Source organism: Kwoniella dejecticola, chromosome 5 (assembly GCF_000512565.2).
Source record: "Kwoniella dejecticola CBS 10117 chromosome 5, complete sequence".
Taxonomy (NCBI): Eukaryota; Fungi; Basidiomycota; class Tremellomycetes; order Tremellales; family Cryptococcaceae; genus Kwoniella; species Kwoniella dejecticola.
Genome location: NC_089305.1, coordinates 1,793,382 through 1,807,028, shown reverse-complemented (window position 1 = coordinate 1,807,028; position 13,647 = coordinate 1,793,382). Strand labels below are relative to the sequence as shown.

The window sequence follows — 13,647 nt, the reverse complement described above, 5'->3', positions numbered from 1 at the left end:
ACCAAGATCTCCGATCATGACGACACACATCTCAAATAGCAAGCAGTCTCCGTATTGGGTTTCAAGCGAGGATTGGCATACAGCCGGCGAACCATTCAGGATCGTCTCCGAGTTGCCTCCACATGCTTCTACCACCGGTTCAACTGTCCGAGAACGTAGACTCAACATCGTCAACACTCCTCATCATCCGCTGGACATACTCCGTCAAGCACTATGCCAAGAACCTCGTGGGCATGCAGACATGTACGGTGGATTCATCACTCCCCCGGATGACGAGGGAGCGCATTTCGGTGTTTTGTTCTGGCACAAAGACGGCTTTTCCACCGCTTGCGGGCACGGTACGATCGCACTAGGTTATTGGGCTATCAATAACGGAATCGTCAAACCTCAATCACAGGACGGTATTACTGAAGTAATTATCGATGTCCCCTCGGGTAGAGTCACCGCTTCCTTGACGCTTGAGAAAGGAGAGATTGTTTTCGCCGATTTCGTCAATGTACCTTCGTATCAGCTCGCCCAGAATGTCTCTATCACCTTACCGTCGACTGGCATATCTATAAAACTAGACTTGTCATGGGGCGGAGCAGTGTACGCATATGTGGATGCGAGTCAATTTGGCTTGAAAGTCGATGAAAAGGGACACGATGATTTCGTGAAATTAGGAAGGGAGATCAAAGCTACTCTGGGAGAGAAAGGACATCATAAAGGATTAGAGCTGTATGGAGTGTGCTTCTATACCGATGGAGAAGATACGAAGGAGATGTTCACCTCGAGAAACGTAGTAGTGTTTGCGGATGGACAGATCGATCGATCGCCCTGTGGGTCAGGCACCGCAGCACGAGCGGCTTTGCTTCATGCTCAAGGTAAATTGCCTCAGGGGAAGGTATTGCAACACTATTCAATCATCAACACCCTTTTCAAGGCTCAAGTTCTCGCCAAGAGCGACGAATCGCCAACGGAATTTGGGGCTGTGATACCGCAAGTTAGGGGATTGGCGAATTTGATGGGTCGGAATAGCTTTTATATCGATCAGGCGGATCCTACCTTCCCTGGGTTTGTCTTCCGTTAGAAGAAAAACCATTGCACTTGGCAATCGGTAGAGTCATACTGCAAATAGTCGAATGTCGTACATAGCTATCCTGTTCTCATGGCATTTACTGCGATTTGGCCTATGTGCAAGCGTGAACCCATGAGTGTTTTCGGCTCTATATCACATGAATGCTAGCACATGCTCTTCCGCCTGACGGCATTGCCGCTGACTATGTCGCCTCTCTCAAGCCCAATTGGCATGTGATAGGTGGTCCTCGTCTGCTATCTTATGCTCTACCCTCCACAGACCTGCTTATGTGGCGGGAAGACTTAAGCTTAGATATCGTCGCAAAATGAGTCCGGTCAAACAGTCTGAGCCTCGCCTTTTGCGTATCTCGGTTTCTCGTTGTATCATAGCATAATTCACATCAAGCCAACAAAACGGAGCTGCGACAGCACATCATGGCTACTCAAGGAGACTTCGCAGAGGCAAGCTCGAGCGTCTTGAGCAGAGTTCGCTATTTCCGAGCTTGCGACAGGTGCAGGTGAGCACGACCAGGAAAAATTCGATCATCCGGGATCGGCGACTCCGAGAAACGAGTTATGGAGTTTGCTGACATCGCATGTCTTATCGCACCTTACACCAGATCGCGGAAAGTAAAAGTAAGCCATTGACCCCCATCCCTATGGTCCTCGAGTGGTGGACAACCTGATGTGTCCATCTACCAGTGCGATAATGCTATGCCATGCAATCGATGCAAATCTGAAGGCCGAGAATGCACCTTCTCGCAAGGCGTGTCCAAGCGACTCCTGAATTCCGAGTCTGAGCAAGATCAGATCGTTCGGAAACGTACCAGGAAAAGGAAATCCCCTTCCCCCGTGGTGGAAAACCAGAATCAGAATGAGGTGACAGGTCATGCGTCACATCGAGATCGACAGGGCAGAAGAAGACGTAAGTATCTCTCATGCGTGTCTCAGGCGAGCTGTTAACTGCCAGTCCTGACCTGCCCGCCTGCTGCAATGTAGTGCGTTCAGATTCGCTAGTTCTGCTAGCGGACAAGACAACGCATTGGTTTTCGTCAAGCGAAGGGGCACCTCGGTTTGCAGGCTCGACATCAGGCATGCCATTGTTGTGCGTCGCGCATTTCCCTTTGCGGTGTCTGCGTGGTTGCTCTGAAGTTGCCCTAACTTCTGTTGCAGGGAGACAACTCGATTGCAACGTAGAGCGAAGGCCAAACATCCCACGGAATCCGCATGGAACTACTTGGCGCTCTTACTCCAAGTCAACAACGACTCCACACAAGGCTTAGAGACGGCCTTGCTCGAACCAGAGGATCGAGATGATGAGGAGGTAGAGGAAGAGTTCTTTCCTGGACGCACGATCGAGCTGAGGAATGAAAGCTCAGGCTCTGAAGCGTATATGACCGTGATTGAAATCAGTGCGTCCTCATCGGACCCCCATTTGATCTACAGGATCTTCACTGAGGCATCGACGTGTGGGCAGTCCCGGTAGACTTACTTGTTTCGCTCGTAACAATTTTCGTAAGACGGCTTTTGGAACCGATCGAAAAGGAAAGCCGCTGATAGAGTTGCCAACAGTTTGATGTCGTCCATCCAACTTGGCCTATACTTCACCAGAGTACTATTTACACAGTGAGTGTTCGCGTCCCTCCTTAGTCAAGCACAGTCCAGCTGAGAAAACGCGCAGTGGTTGACAGGGTGGAGGGATGCGACATTCGGAGCACTGGTCGTCTCCATGTGCATGCTGGCTTCCCGCTACTCCTCCGATCCTAGAGTATTAGCCGAGCCATGTAAGTTATCGACGATCGATCACGCCTGTGAACGAGAACAGACAACAGCTAAATGAGTTACTGCTTCATCCAGTCAATGCAGCATCTGCGGGGATGCATTATCATCCTCTATTCAAGAAGCTGCTTGATGTTGACCATCACAACGATGTCTACGAGATCGTCGCACTATTCTATGCGTCCCAATTTTTCTGCATGGACAACATACCTCAGCCATTGGGACTCTCCTACTTTGGTATGGCTTTCGCTTTTTGCGTTGATTCCGGATTCCACAGGTGCGTCTTCGGGGGTCACGGCTGCAGTCTATTGCTCAGGAGTGACATTGACGTCCGAGATCAGAGATCTACCTAGAAATTGCCGAGTAGGTCCCATCGTCAGGGAACTGCGAAATGTGGGTGATATACCTTGATTTACCTTGATAGGAATTTTGCGAGCACTCCGAGCTGACCAAGAACCCAGAGGATTGCCTGGGCTATCTACTGGTCAATAGCTGTAACATCCAATGCACCATCATGAAGGCCGCTGAGAGAAATCGGGTAACACAGTTGGGACAAGCTTTTAGGAACGATATGCGGACGACCAGCATGGATACCCCTCGAAGATATCGATTGCGAGCTTCCTCACCCATATCCGTTCTCCGACCCGCTCAATTCCGGCGATCCACTCCCACTAGCTGTGCACGAAGCTGATATCCAATACGTTGAAACGTTTACGGCGTTCATCGGAGTCTCAGCAGTACTCAATTTCACTCTGCGAGCAGTCCATCATCGACCTCTTTATCCGAGCTCAGCGTTCCTGAATAGACTGGCTATGAGAATGGTCAGACAGAATACGGACGAGGAAGCACTACAAGAAGCTGCGGACCATTTGGAGGACTGGAGATCGTGAATAGCGCGATCTCGTATCTTACAACCAAGATCTCGCTGATCATCCCACTTTCACTTTAGGCAGATACCCCAAGGAGTCAAAGCAAGTATGCATCCCCCGGATAACGCGGCCTGGCATTCTGTTGCTGTCACAGAAGTTTCTAGTACCGAGGCTTTGGTTCGATTGTTGATCGCTGCGAGAAGATTACAACTTTGTCAAGCGGAAGATTCTCCTGGAGTACACAACGCGCGAGCACCGGTAATCGGTATCGCCAAGGATATGATAGCCATGTATGTTCAGGTGGGATCCAATAATCAATTACATCGTTGTACATCAGGTAAGCTCTTTTTCAGAGGGACTATCATCCGATGGTGAGGAACACTAACGTGGTATCTCAGTCACTGCATACAAGATACTTCTCGCCGCACGATTATTGATTGCATGTCATATCGGCGCATCGGCTGTGGACGACCAAGTCATGATGAACGATTGTCAAAGGGCGGTCCAAGCCTCTTCGGTTCTCCTGCGTATTCTGTCAAATGCGTTGCCGATCACTTTCGGAGCATCGGAGGTGCTCGATGAGACCAGTCGGAGTGAGTGAATATTCCTGCGCTTACCGTTCGGAATCCCATTTACCTAGGTTCTACATGTGACACTCAGTCTGTGGCGTCGAGGTCTCCCCAATGGATGGAGTGGAGAACCCCCGTGGACCGATGAGGCAAAAAGCGTGGTACCGAAGTTTCAAGCAGAATGCGAACGCTCTTCCAGATCCAGCGTTCACTCCATCTGATCCAATGGGAGGATCTGGACAGATGGCATGGCCATTCACTAGGTATGATATATCTTCCCCTCCTTTTCTTGATGCAGGATGCTTACGGTTTACTCCTCAACAGCCCCAGTGATGTTGCGTATGGATCAAGCGAGGTACCATTTAACCACGCGAGTGTCGCGTTGCAGTCTGCTGCAGACGATCCGCCCATGGCAGGTGCTCAAAATGAGGCTTGGGATCCGCTCCAAATGGCGGACTTCGATTGGCTTTTCCCTAGCAGTCAGATGTGAAAAATGGATATGTAATGATCGCCTCATCAAGGTAATACCTAATTGTAAAGTTGACCATCTCCCTCCAAGAACAAGGCCTACACAACCAATTGGAGCCCTTGATGCGGTTAGAAGGTGAGGACTACAAGTGAAAGTGGCAAGGGTCAGGGGTCTGAACGACACCAAGACATCGACATGTGCCTTGAATGAGGGCACCATGAGAGAATACACCCGATCCTGATCGGCCTGGATACTGAACGTTGATAGCGAATGTCAGGCTAGGACCTTGGTCAGGCTGCAAGACCATTGTCCGCATCATGCTGGGAGCTCATCGGGACGAGGCATTTCATATACTGTATTCGATTCGAATTGACTAAAAAGCCGATGCAATGTTGAGGATTTCTGGTGCACAAACGTCAATGACGAGTTCTGTTCCGTATAATCTCAGTATTAGCCACCTTACAGGTCGAATGTCATGGATGCACGTGCATCACGGTTTTAGCTGATACGGTGCTGGACAGACATGTACGCACGGGCTACTGGAACCCCTGAGATCAAGCATATCATCAAATATTTCTGCATTAAAGTCCGTGATTTACAAAGTCAACCAGCCCGGAAATAATAAGGATATGCAGCTATAACGAGTGAATTGAGGTGAAATTGGACGAAAGATACGCTTAGAACCGTGCACTTAGAGGCCACTAATCATCGAATGGAGGGTGAGCATCGTCAGCTCATTGTCCACGTTCAGGAGATCATCCAGGACTATCCATCGCAGATGATCATCAGTAAATGTCAATTGACATCAGGGAAAGTCGTCGAACAATGGTATTTTCGGTCAACCGCGGATAAGAGAAGGGATGATCGACCATGACGGTATGTCTAAAGGAGATCATGTGGACTCACGAAGCTCGAGGTAAGAGATCTATGCAGATCGCTTAGCGGCTACTCGGAAGGATAATTGGTCGGACATCGCTGCCACTAGGCGAAGTACGCAGGGGAGAGGTACTCACGATGAGGAGCCGTAGCATCATACAATCTACCTGGAGCTCTAGGAGGGAGACCTCGTGCGATCCGTTGAGCGTTGGTGAGTCGATCGTTCCTGGTAACTCTGGTGTTGGTTCTAGTAGCAGCAATGGGTTTGGCTTGGACCAAGGCGAGGCATAGCGCGAAGACCGCAAGGAAAACAAAGATCTTGGACATCATTTTGATTACGCCGTTCACCTGATACTTCGATGTCAGGTGATGGTTTTATTGAGAGGATGATCTTTCAAAAGAATGTGGATCTGTGACCAGACTGCTTTATGGTATTATACGGAGTTTGAGAAAGAGAAAGGTGGGGGCAGAAGGGGTGAGACATCATTGTCGTGTGTTGACTCTACTTATGTATGAGTCTTGTATCCTGGATCTACATGCGATCTCCCGGTGATCTGCGACTCTGTCTGTCTTTCACACTAATTCTGATAGAGTAAACAGATGCGAGTAAGCAGTGAAATTGAGATACGTGATTTTCGCTCGCCATTTTCACACCAAAAATAGCTCTTGCGAAGATATGTCGTAAGCCGCTTATCACGTCGGACGGTCCTGTTTATCTGTGCCTGAGCTAATTGCTAATTGAGTGTTTGCAAGTCACCTCAAAGTGTACCTGGTGATTAGCAGGCGTGTCACCGACAGGAACAGGATCGTCCCATCCGCAAGGAAACCGATCTGCTCCCTCTGTCTCTAACATGCTTCCTCCTTTCGCCAGCAACAAGACGATTCAAGGGAGAATGCGAAGGCAACAAAAAAATCGAGAAACAAGGCGGACGCGTCCAGATGGGTCACTTGTCTGGGAAATCATGTCTCGGTCCAGCCCCACCATTACCCGCAGATCCACCCAATCTGTATGTCTAGACGATACTAGTGCAGATTATCTGCCTCATCGACTCGCACACTCGTTCTTGATCGCATGAATTCTAGGTGACACCTTTGTTGTAATGTGCCGAATGTGACCCGATGCGCCCCTGCAAAGCCAATCATTCAGAAACGCGCCCCTGTAGTCGCAACCACTGGATGATCCCTCTGAAATCCTCGTTAACGTCTGCCGACAACGATAGAGGGAGCTTCGCAGATGCACCGCACCACATATCGTCCGTCCAAATGCTATGAATCGTCTCTTTCTGTGCCAAGCTAAAGTGGGACCCGATTTGGCACTCAGATACGAACAAGGTTAAATGTGCGATTTGTTAGGATTCGCGGGTGACCCTGAAATCTGTTATCACGGACAAGCCGATGTGAACCGTACATCTTCCCATACTGAACCAATTTCTGCCATATTCGCGGACATGGGTCAGATCGAGATCGATCCACGTCTTATCTCTTCTAGCGTCTGCGTTGCCTCAAACAGGTTATCAAAAGAGGGAAACTCCGTACTGACCCCTATCAAAGTCATGTCCAGCCTTTGTGTGTCAATCATGTGAGACGAACACTCACTATGCTTCACATTGCCAGAGCTAGAACATGGATTCCCTCAGTCTGGCATGAAGGTAATATCAACATTGACTGGAAGCTTATCCGCATCTTCCCGGGTCCGCTCCCTCTTGTCTTGTTTCGGCACGAACTCTTTCATTCTGATGACACGTATGTCCCGTGCTAGCACAGGCTTATGACGTTGGTCGACTCGCGCAGCAAAGCATGAGCTGGCGGCGTTACGTGCTGATCTCTACCGACAGCAGCCAGTGCAGACAGGTGTGCAGGACTTCATGCTAGCAAAGCTCCCGGTAGATACGGCCATTCAAGTGGTCGGATGGTAGTGGGGCCCGTCTGACAGTACGGAAACTTTAGTCGGGTTGCATCTCCAGGTGCGTGCATTAAAGCAATTCTGTTTGGAAGTATGAATATATTGGTCGTTAAATACTTGATTGTCACTTGTATCTATTGTGATTTGGGAGAAAGTGTCAGAAGAAGTAAAATGGTATATATGGTACAAAATACTGTGAGCGCAGTCACTAGAAAAGTCTATGTCTATGTCTGCGTCTGGTCTACGTCTTGTCTATTTCTAGGTAAATGGTGAGGGAGTCCGCACAGCCTTATCGCCCTATATGAGAATGATGTGATCAGTTTTTGCCTCTGATCCGAATGTGAAGGAGAGGGACTTACTCCAAAAACCTCGAGCTATAGGCCATCTCTCCTCTTATTCACTTCAGACGGTGCGGGCGCACGAGCACCCACTATTTCATGGAGAAGAAAGAATCGTTAGCTTGACGGATCGAAATGCACTCCGCATTTGAAGAGTGCTCAGACTCACACCGAGCATCAAACATATGACCAGGCTTCCGCAGAGGTAGATTCCTCTTCATCCGTTGTGCATTCGACATGTTATTCAATATCTCCCTTCTGCTCAATTGCTGCCCTGTTGCCTGAGCTGCGAGGTCCACGCCATCTAATCTCGAGTCTTGCTCGTAGTCTATCGTTTCTGCCGGGAGGAATGGGAAAGCTTGGGCTACGGTGATGAGTAGTAGGATTGTTGTTAGGAATATGGTGAAAAGCTGAGGGAAACGCATCTTCCCTTCCTCTTTCTTTACACAAGTCGTGTATGTGGTTTTTGGTCCGATTTGTCGTCTTGACTGTATGCGGTGGGGTCCTCGAAAGAGTGCTTGAATGTATTGCAGAGGTGCTCCTGCTTCTTCTGAGTCCAGCTCTAGTGCTATCGTGGGTCCTGCCCTGCTATCTATGTCGATAATGGTTTTCTCCTCCTTTGATAAATGAGTGACTGGATCGTAAGTTGAGTTGGGTATATGTTTCTGTCCAGATGTGCTCAACCGTTTGCTGGCTTGATATGAATTTATGAAGAGAGATGATAATTTCATCCACCCATCGAAAAACTGCTGTCAGTACTATCTATCCATCTCACAGATCCCATCTTTAACTCGCTTCACTGGATTGTACGATTGTACAGTACAGTGCATTCCCCAAATCTTCAAGCATTTACAGTTTCCCGTACCTCAAAAGCTGGTTCCAGCAAAAAAAGACGTCAGATTTACGACAATCTTCCCCCCTCTTACGCTGTTATGCTGTTATACCGATATGACTTGGAAATAACCTATAAGCCTTCCAACGCCCAAAAACGTCCAAACGTCCAAGAAAAAATGAAAGATTCAGGTTAGATGCGTTGATCAGGTACGTAAAACCTTAAAAAGACTGTTCAGGATACAGGGTGAGTTACCAAAGTTTAAGCCACCAAAGAGTAAACTTCCGGTCGTGGCTTTGGCGAATTACCATTTTCGGCTCTGATGCCGAAAATTCCACGCCCAATCGTGTGGTCTTTTCGTCTCAACTTATTCGATGTTCTGGTTGCTGCAGCCTAGTAAGATCATGGAATACAACTACTACTACTGTACTCGTATATTGAATAAGCTCTTCGCTTCTGTCCATTCTACAGCCGCGGACTCAGGGCAACCATACTGACAGACACCGTGGTACGATTCTACCTTGAGCCGCAAGTGATTCCAGACAAACCGCTGCCCCTCAGAATACCCTGTATGTCTACTGTTTTCGGTGCTTCAGACCTTCAAAATATTCTCGACAAAAGTCCCGCTCGGGATCTGATCTGATCAATGTCTGGATGCACGCCTTCGGAGCTGCTGAAGACCTGAAGAAAGGTGACACTGTGGCCATGACATACACTGCGGATTTGGGGTGGCTTTCACGTGGGAAACACTCGACGCCTCCACAGAATGCTAGCGTTCCAAAATAGGTGTTTGGGGTCTTCGCTAGCAAGATGAACATACTGGTATTCAGGCAACAACGCTTGATGCTGTAAGACCAGTCGCGCCGCATGTGGCGTGCTCGTTGACATGTGGACAAGAAACGTAACGATAACAAATGATTCCCTCGAAGATCTCGTCATCATCCACATCAGGCGATACAGAACCTGTCGCAGGGCTAAGAGGTTTGCCTCAGTGCACATGCACACCATATGTTAGTCGACCTCGATATCCAAAGATGGACCCAACGACAAGGCCAGACATTCATCTACGGTCATAGAATCCAGAAAACACCGGGTCTCGTCCGCTCCCCGCAGTTTAAGTTGGTTATCGCTTGGCCAGTACCAAGGTGGGGACCACTTGGGAATCCTAAGTACTGTAGTTTTTGCTACTCTGCCCACGATGGTAGCTCACACATGCCCGGGAAGCAAGTACAAGTTCCGTTTCTCATCGATTGCTTCAGGCTCATCATATCCTCCAGGCTCAGTGTATCTACGCTCTTACTTGAATATCCGCCTCATGAAGAGCAGTCAAAAAAGCAGAATAGAACCATGCTCCGATGTGTGCTTGATGCCCAAAGAAATCATGCTTCGATGCGTGATCGATACCGACATCGACCATAGTTACTGTTTTCATTATTCATTCATTGATTGAAACTATAAATACCCCTTATATACAGAATGAAATGTCCCAAGGTACATGAGTTATCTATTCCAGAAATCAAAATGCGAGAAACAATGTTTGGCTATACTACTCTATGTGACTATGCTATTTCAATGCGATCTAAATCAAGAGTCCGATCCTAGTCCATCTCCTCCACTTCTATATCCATACTATCATCGTCATCCTCACTATCGTCAGGCTGGGAGACATCCGGCTCATGATTCGGTATAACCACCAGCCTGTTCTTTCTGACATCCGCCGTCACATGCGCCGTCTCGCCATCCCGAATTCTAGCTTGGAGCAACAACTTCGACAGCGGGTTCAAGATTTCTGTCTGGATGAGTCGCGCCATCGGTCTAGCACCGTACGAGGGTGAATATCCAGCTTGTCCTAACCATTCACAAGCACTTTCGTCGACCGCCAATTTGATCTTCTTGTTATTATCCTTCAACCTCTGTTGGATCTCTTTCAGTCGGACGTCCACTACCTTTCTGATGTCTGATCTAGAGAGCGACCGATACAGGATGATATCGTCTATACGATTGATAAATTCCGGCGGGAACGTTTGACTAATAGCGCCATTTACTTTGGCCCGGATTTCAGGGGCGACCGGACCTTCCGAGGGATTCTCGTTGAGGTATGCGGACCCGACGTTGGAAGTCATCATGATGATTGTGTTTCTAAAATCGACGACTCTTCCCTTTCCGTCAGTCAGTCGTCCGTCATCAAGGACTTGAAGGAATAATTGGTGGAATTCCCGAGCGGCTTTTTCGATTTCGTCAATCAGAATAAGGGAGTAAGGTTTTCTTCGAACAGCTTCGGTGAGTTGTCCCCCGGATTCATGGCCGATGTAGCCCGGACCAGCACCGATGAGTCTTGAGATGGAATGTTTCTCGGAGTATTCAGAAGCGTCGATACGGACCATAGCTTCTTCACTGTTGAACATGACTCCGGCGAGTGTCTTGGCGAGAAGAGTCTTACCGGTACCTGAGGGACCAACGAGAAGGAAGGATGCAATGGGTCGATTTTGGTTGGAAAGACCGGATCGGTTTAGTCGTATGGCATTGGCTACAGCTTTGACAGCCTCGGGTTGACCAATGACTTTCTTGGCGATGAGCTTTTCCAGTCGCAATAATTTAGTCTTTTCGGTTTCGACCAATCGCGAAACGGGTACACCGGTCCAACGAGCGACCACCTCGGCGATCATCTCGGGCGTAACTTGCTGACCTGTCCCTCGTTCAGCCTCTCGTTCCTCGAGCTCTTTGAGCTTTTGTTCCCGCTGAGGGATGGAATGGTATCGGATATCGGCGGCAGTAGCGAGATCATACCTAAACAGCGTATCAGCGGTGTTTCAATTTTCGTGAAGGAGTAAAGTATTGTAACTTACCTTCTCTCCGCCTCGTCGGCTTTCGCTCTGAGCTCATCTATCTTTTTTCTCAGATCGTGTATTTCATCACCGAGGTGCTTTTCATTCTCGTATTGTCTTTTGAGTGGACCGAGACTATCCTCCACCTCGGCAATAGCTTTCTTGGCGATCTCCAATCTCTCCTTCGAAGCATCGTCCTTCTCTCGTTCCAGTGCATGGACTTCGACTTCTAATCCCAATTTCTTCCTTTCGAGCTCATCGATAGCTTCAGGTCGAGTCTCTCTGGCGACTTTGACTGCACTTGCAGCCTCGTCGAGCAGATCGATAGCCGAGTCCGGCATTCGTCTAGCGGTGAGGTACTGCTTGGCAAGCTGGGCAGCTAAGACTAAGGCTGAATCCATAATTCGCACACCGTGATGTGTTTCGTATTTCTCCCGGATACCTCGCATAATGGCTACTGTGTCAGGGACCGAGGGTTCATCCACTATGACTTGAGCGAATCGTCTTTCGAATGCGGAATCCTTCTCGATGTATTCTCGATATTCGTTGAGTGTTGTCGCTCCAATTACCTTGAGCTTACCCCTTGCGAGCATGGGTTTGAGCAGATTCGCCGCATCCATACCTCCACTTGAGTCCTTACCCGCCATTATGAGGTGAATTTCATCGATGAAAAGTATGATTTGATGTCCTTCATCCCCCGACTTTTCGACTTCCGACAAAACAGCTTTGACTCTTTCTTCGTATTCTCCTTTATACTTCGCGCCTGCCATCAAGGCACCCATGTCTAGTGCTAGTAGCCTACTGAGAAGACTGGCTGGTACATCTCTATCCACTATACGCTGTGCTAAGCCTTCCGCAATCGCTGTTTTACCGACACCCGGTTCACCAATGAGGACAGGGTTACCTTTTGTTCGTCTGGAGAGGATTCGTATGACTCGTCGGATTTCGTTATCTCGGCCAATCACCGGATCTAATTTCCCTTGTTCAGCAAGAGCTGTGAGGTCGGTACAGTCTATAGATCACATCAAGTCAGTATACCCGGCCAGATTAGTATCATACAAATCTTGAATACTCACATTTGTTCAAAGCATCAAATTGTCCTTCCGCAGATTTGCTATCTACCTTTCTACCACCTCGCTTCCTCCTGACCTCAGCTTCTAGCGCTTTCGGTTCAGCACCAGTTCCTTTAAGTATTTCTTTTAGGTCCGCATTATCCACTTTCAACAGAGCCAACAAGAGGTGATCTATAGCTACAAATTGGTCGTTCTGCTCTTTTTGCAGCTTTTGGGCTTCTCGAAGTACAGCGTGGAAAGGTTGTGTCGCTGGTAGAGGGGGTGCGGGAGCTGGGTCGACGACAGGAAGATTGTTGAGCTTTCTCATCAACGCTCTGTTGAACACGGTCGCATTACCGCCTACATGTTCTAGAGCTGCCTTAAGCAATGTAGGTTGATCAGGTTGGGAGGAGGTCCCTTCGGATGGTTCTTCCCATAAAACAGAGATGAGATGTACGGGGTACACTGTAGTGACAATATTTCACTTTAGCATCAGCGTCGTTTGCGGGTCATCATGGGATGGTCGAACATACCTTGGGAATTGGCCATCTCCTCTGCCTTGTCGAAGGCAGCTTTCAACACTTGAGCTGATTTATCTGTGAAGTTGTCCATTCTGATTGTGATACGATATCGGGGTCTGGTATCTCGTCAAGAGAGGGAGGGTAATTATGTTCAAGATGGATGAATGAGAAGTTGTCGGAATAAGAAGAGGGATGGGATGCGTATATATCTCTTGTTGAGGGATGAATTTGGAGTGAGAATGGCCCAAAGTAAGGGATAGGATGGGAATAGTTGAGCGAATGCTACAGTGTTATTGCGGGTTCCCCATGATTCATGACGTTTCCGGAATGAACCACATCATACTCGTACCTGAAAGAAAACGCTAGAATCGCGTGGATTCTATATTTGGTTCCCGTTGTTTTACGGAGACTGCCCTCAACTCCTTCGACCGTTCCATGCGCGAAATCTCGGACGTTGTGTTGTTATCCTATTCTTCTGACTCAGCTTCAATCGACCAGCAAACAGCCTCGGACTGGTACGGACCAGGTCTAAATCATCTTCCGTCGTTCTCATACATT

General features: G+C 48.4%; 5 protein-coding genes and 1 non-coding gene across 6 annotated transcripts; 3 read left to right on the top strand and 3 right to left on the bottom strand.

The window, feature by feature from the left end:
- Positions 1 to 16: 16 nt before the first annotated feature.
- I303_104772 (uncharacterized protein) lies at positions 17 to 1,069 on the top strand (the record flags this gene model as incomplete). The annotated part of the gene is made up of 1 exon (XM_018407555.1): positions 17 to 1,069. The coding sequence occupies one exon, from the start codon at positions 17 to 19 to the stop codon at positions 1,067 to 1,069; it is 1,053 nt and encodes a 350-aa protein (XP_018262766.1).
- A 422-nt stretch (positions 1,070 to 1,491) lies between these two features.
- I303_104771 (uncharacterized protein) lies at positions 1,492 to 4,763 on the top strand (the record flags this gene model as incomplete). The annotated part of the gene is made up of 16 exons (XM_018407556.1): positions 1,492 to 1,574; positions 1,677 to 1,692; positions 1,759 to 1,981; positions 2,056 to 2,161; positions 2,230 to 2,468; positions 2,534 to 2,571; positions 2,629 to 2,682; positions 2,738 to 2,840; positions 2,914 to 3,112; positions 3,177 to 3,228; positions 3,297 to 3,319; positions 3,383 to 3,721; positions 3,785 to 4,041; positions 4,103 to 4,297; positions 4,365 to 4,536; positions 4,598 to 4,763. 16 exons carry the CDS (start codon positions 1,492 to 1,494, stop codon positions 4,761 to 4,763), a joined length of 2,265 nt encoding a protein of 754 aa, XP_018262767.1.
- Positions 4,764 to 5,644: 881 nt separating this feature from the next.
- Positions 5,645 to 5,948, bottom strand: I303_104770 (uncharacterized protein; the record flags this gene model as incomplete). The annotated part of the gene is made up of 2 exons (XM_018407557.2): positions 5,645 to 5,667; positions 5,756 to 5,948. 2 exons carry the CDS (start codon positions 5,946 to 5,948, stop codon positions 5,645 to 5,647), a joined length of 216 nt encoding a protein of 71 aa, XP_018262768.2.
- Positions 5,949 to 7,895: 1,947 nt separating this feature from the next.
- On the bottom strand, positions 7,896 to 8,284 carry I303_104769 (uncharacterized protein; the record flags this gene model as incomplete). Its single annotated transcript, XM_018407558.1, has 2 exons — positions 7,896 to 7,951; positions 8,029 to 8,284. 2 exons carry the CDS (start codon positions 8,282 to 8,284, stop codon positions 7,896 to 7,898), a joined length of 312 nt encoding a protein of 103 aa, XP_018262769.1.
- Positions 8,285 to 9,756: 1,472 nt separating this feature from the next.
- On the top strand, positions 9,757 to 9,871 carry I303_104768. Its single transcript, XR_001936503.2, has one exon. It is a non-coding gene; the product is annotated as a 5S ribosomal RNA (ribosomal RNA).
- Positions 9,872 to 10,289: 418 nt separating this feature from the next.
- Positions 10,290 to 13,180, bottom strand: I303_104767 (uncharacterized protein; the record flags this gene model as incomplete). Its single annotated transcript, XM_018407559.1, has 4 exons — positions 10,290 to 11,478; positions 11,538 to 12,528; positions 12,593 to 13,033; positions 13,102 to 13,180. The coding sequence occupies 4 exons, from the start codon at positions 13,178 to 13,180 to the stop codon at positions 10,290 to 10,292; spliced, it is 2,700 nt and encodes an 899-aa protein (XP_018262770.1).
- Between the last annotated feature and the right edge of the window lie 467 nt (positions 13,181 to 13,647).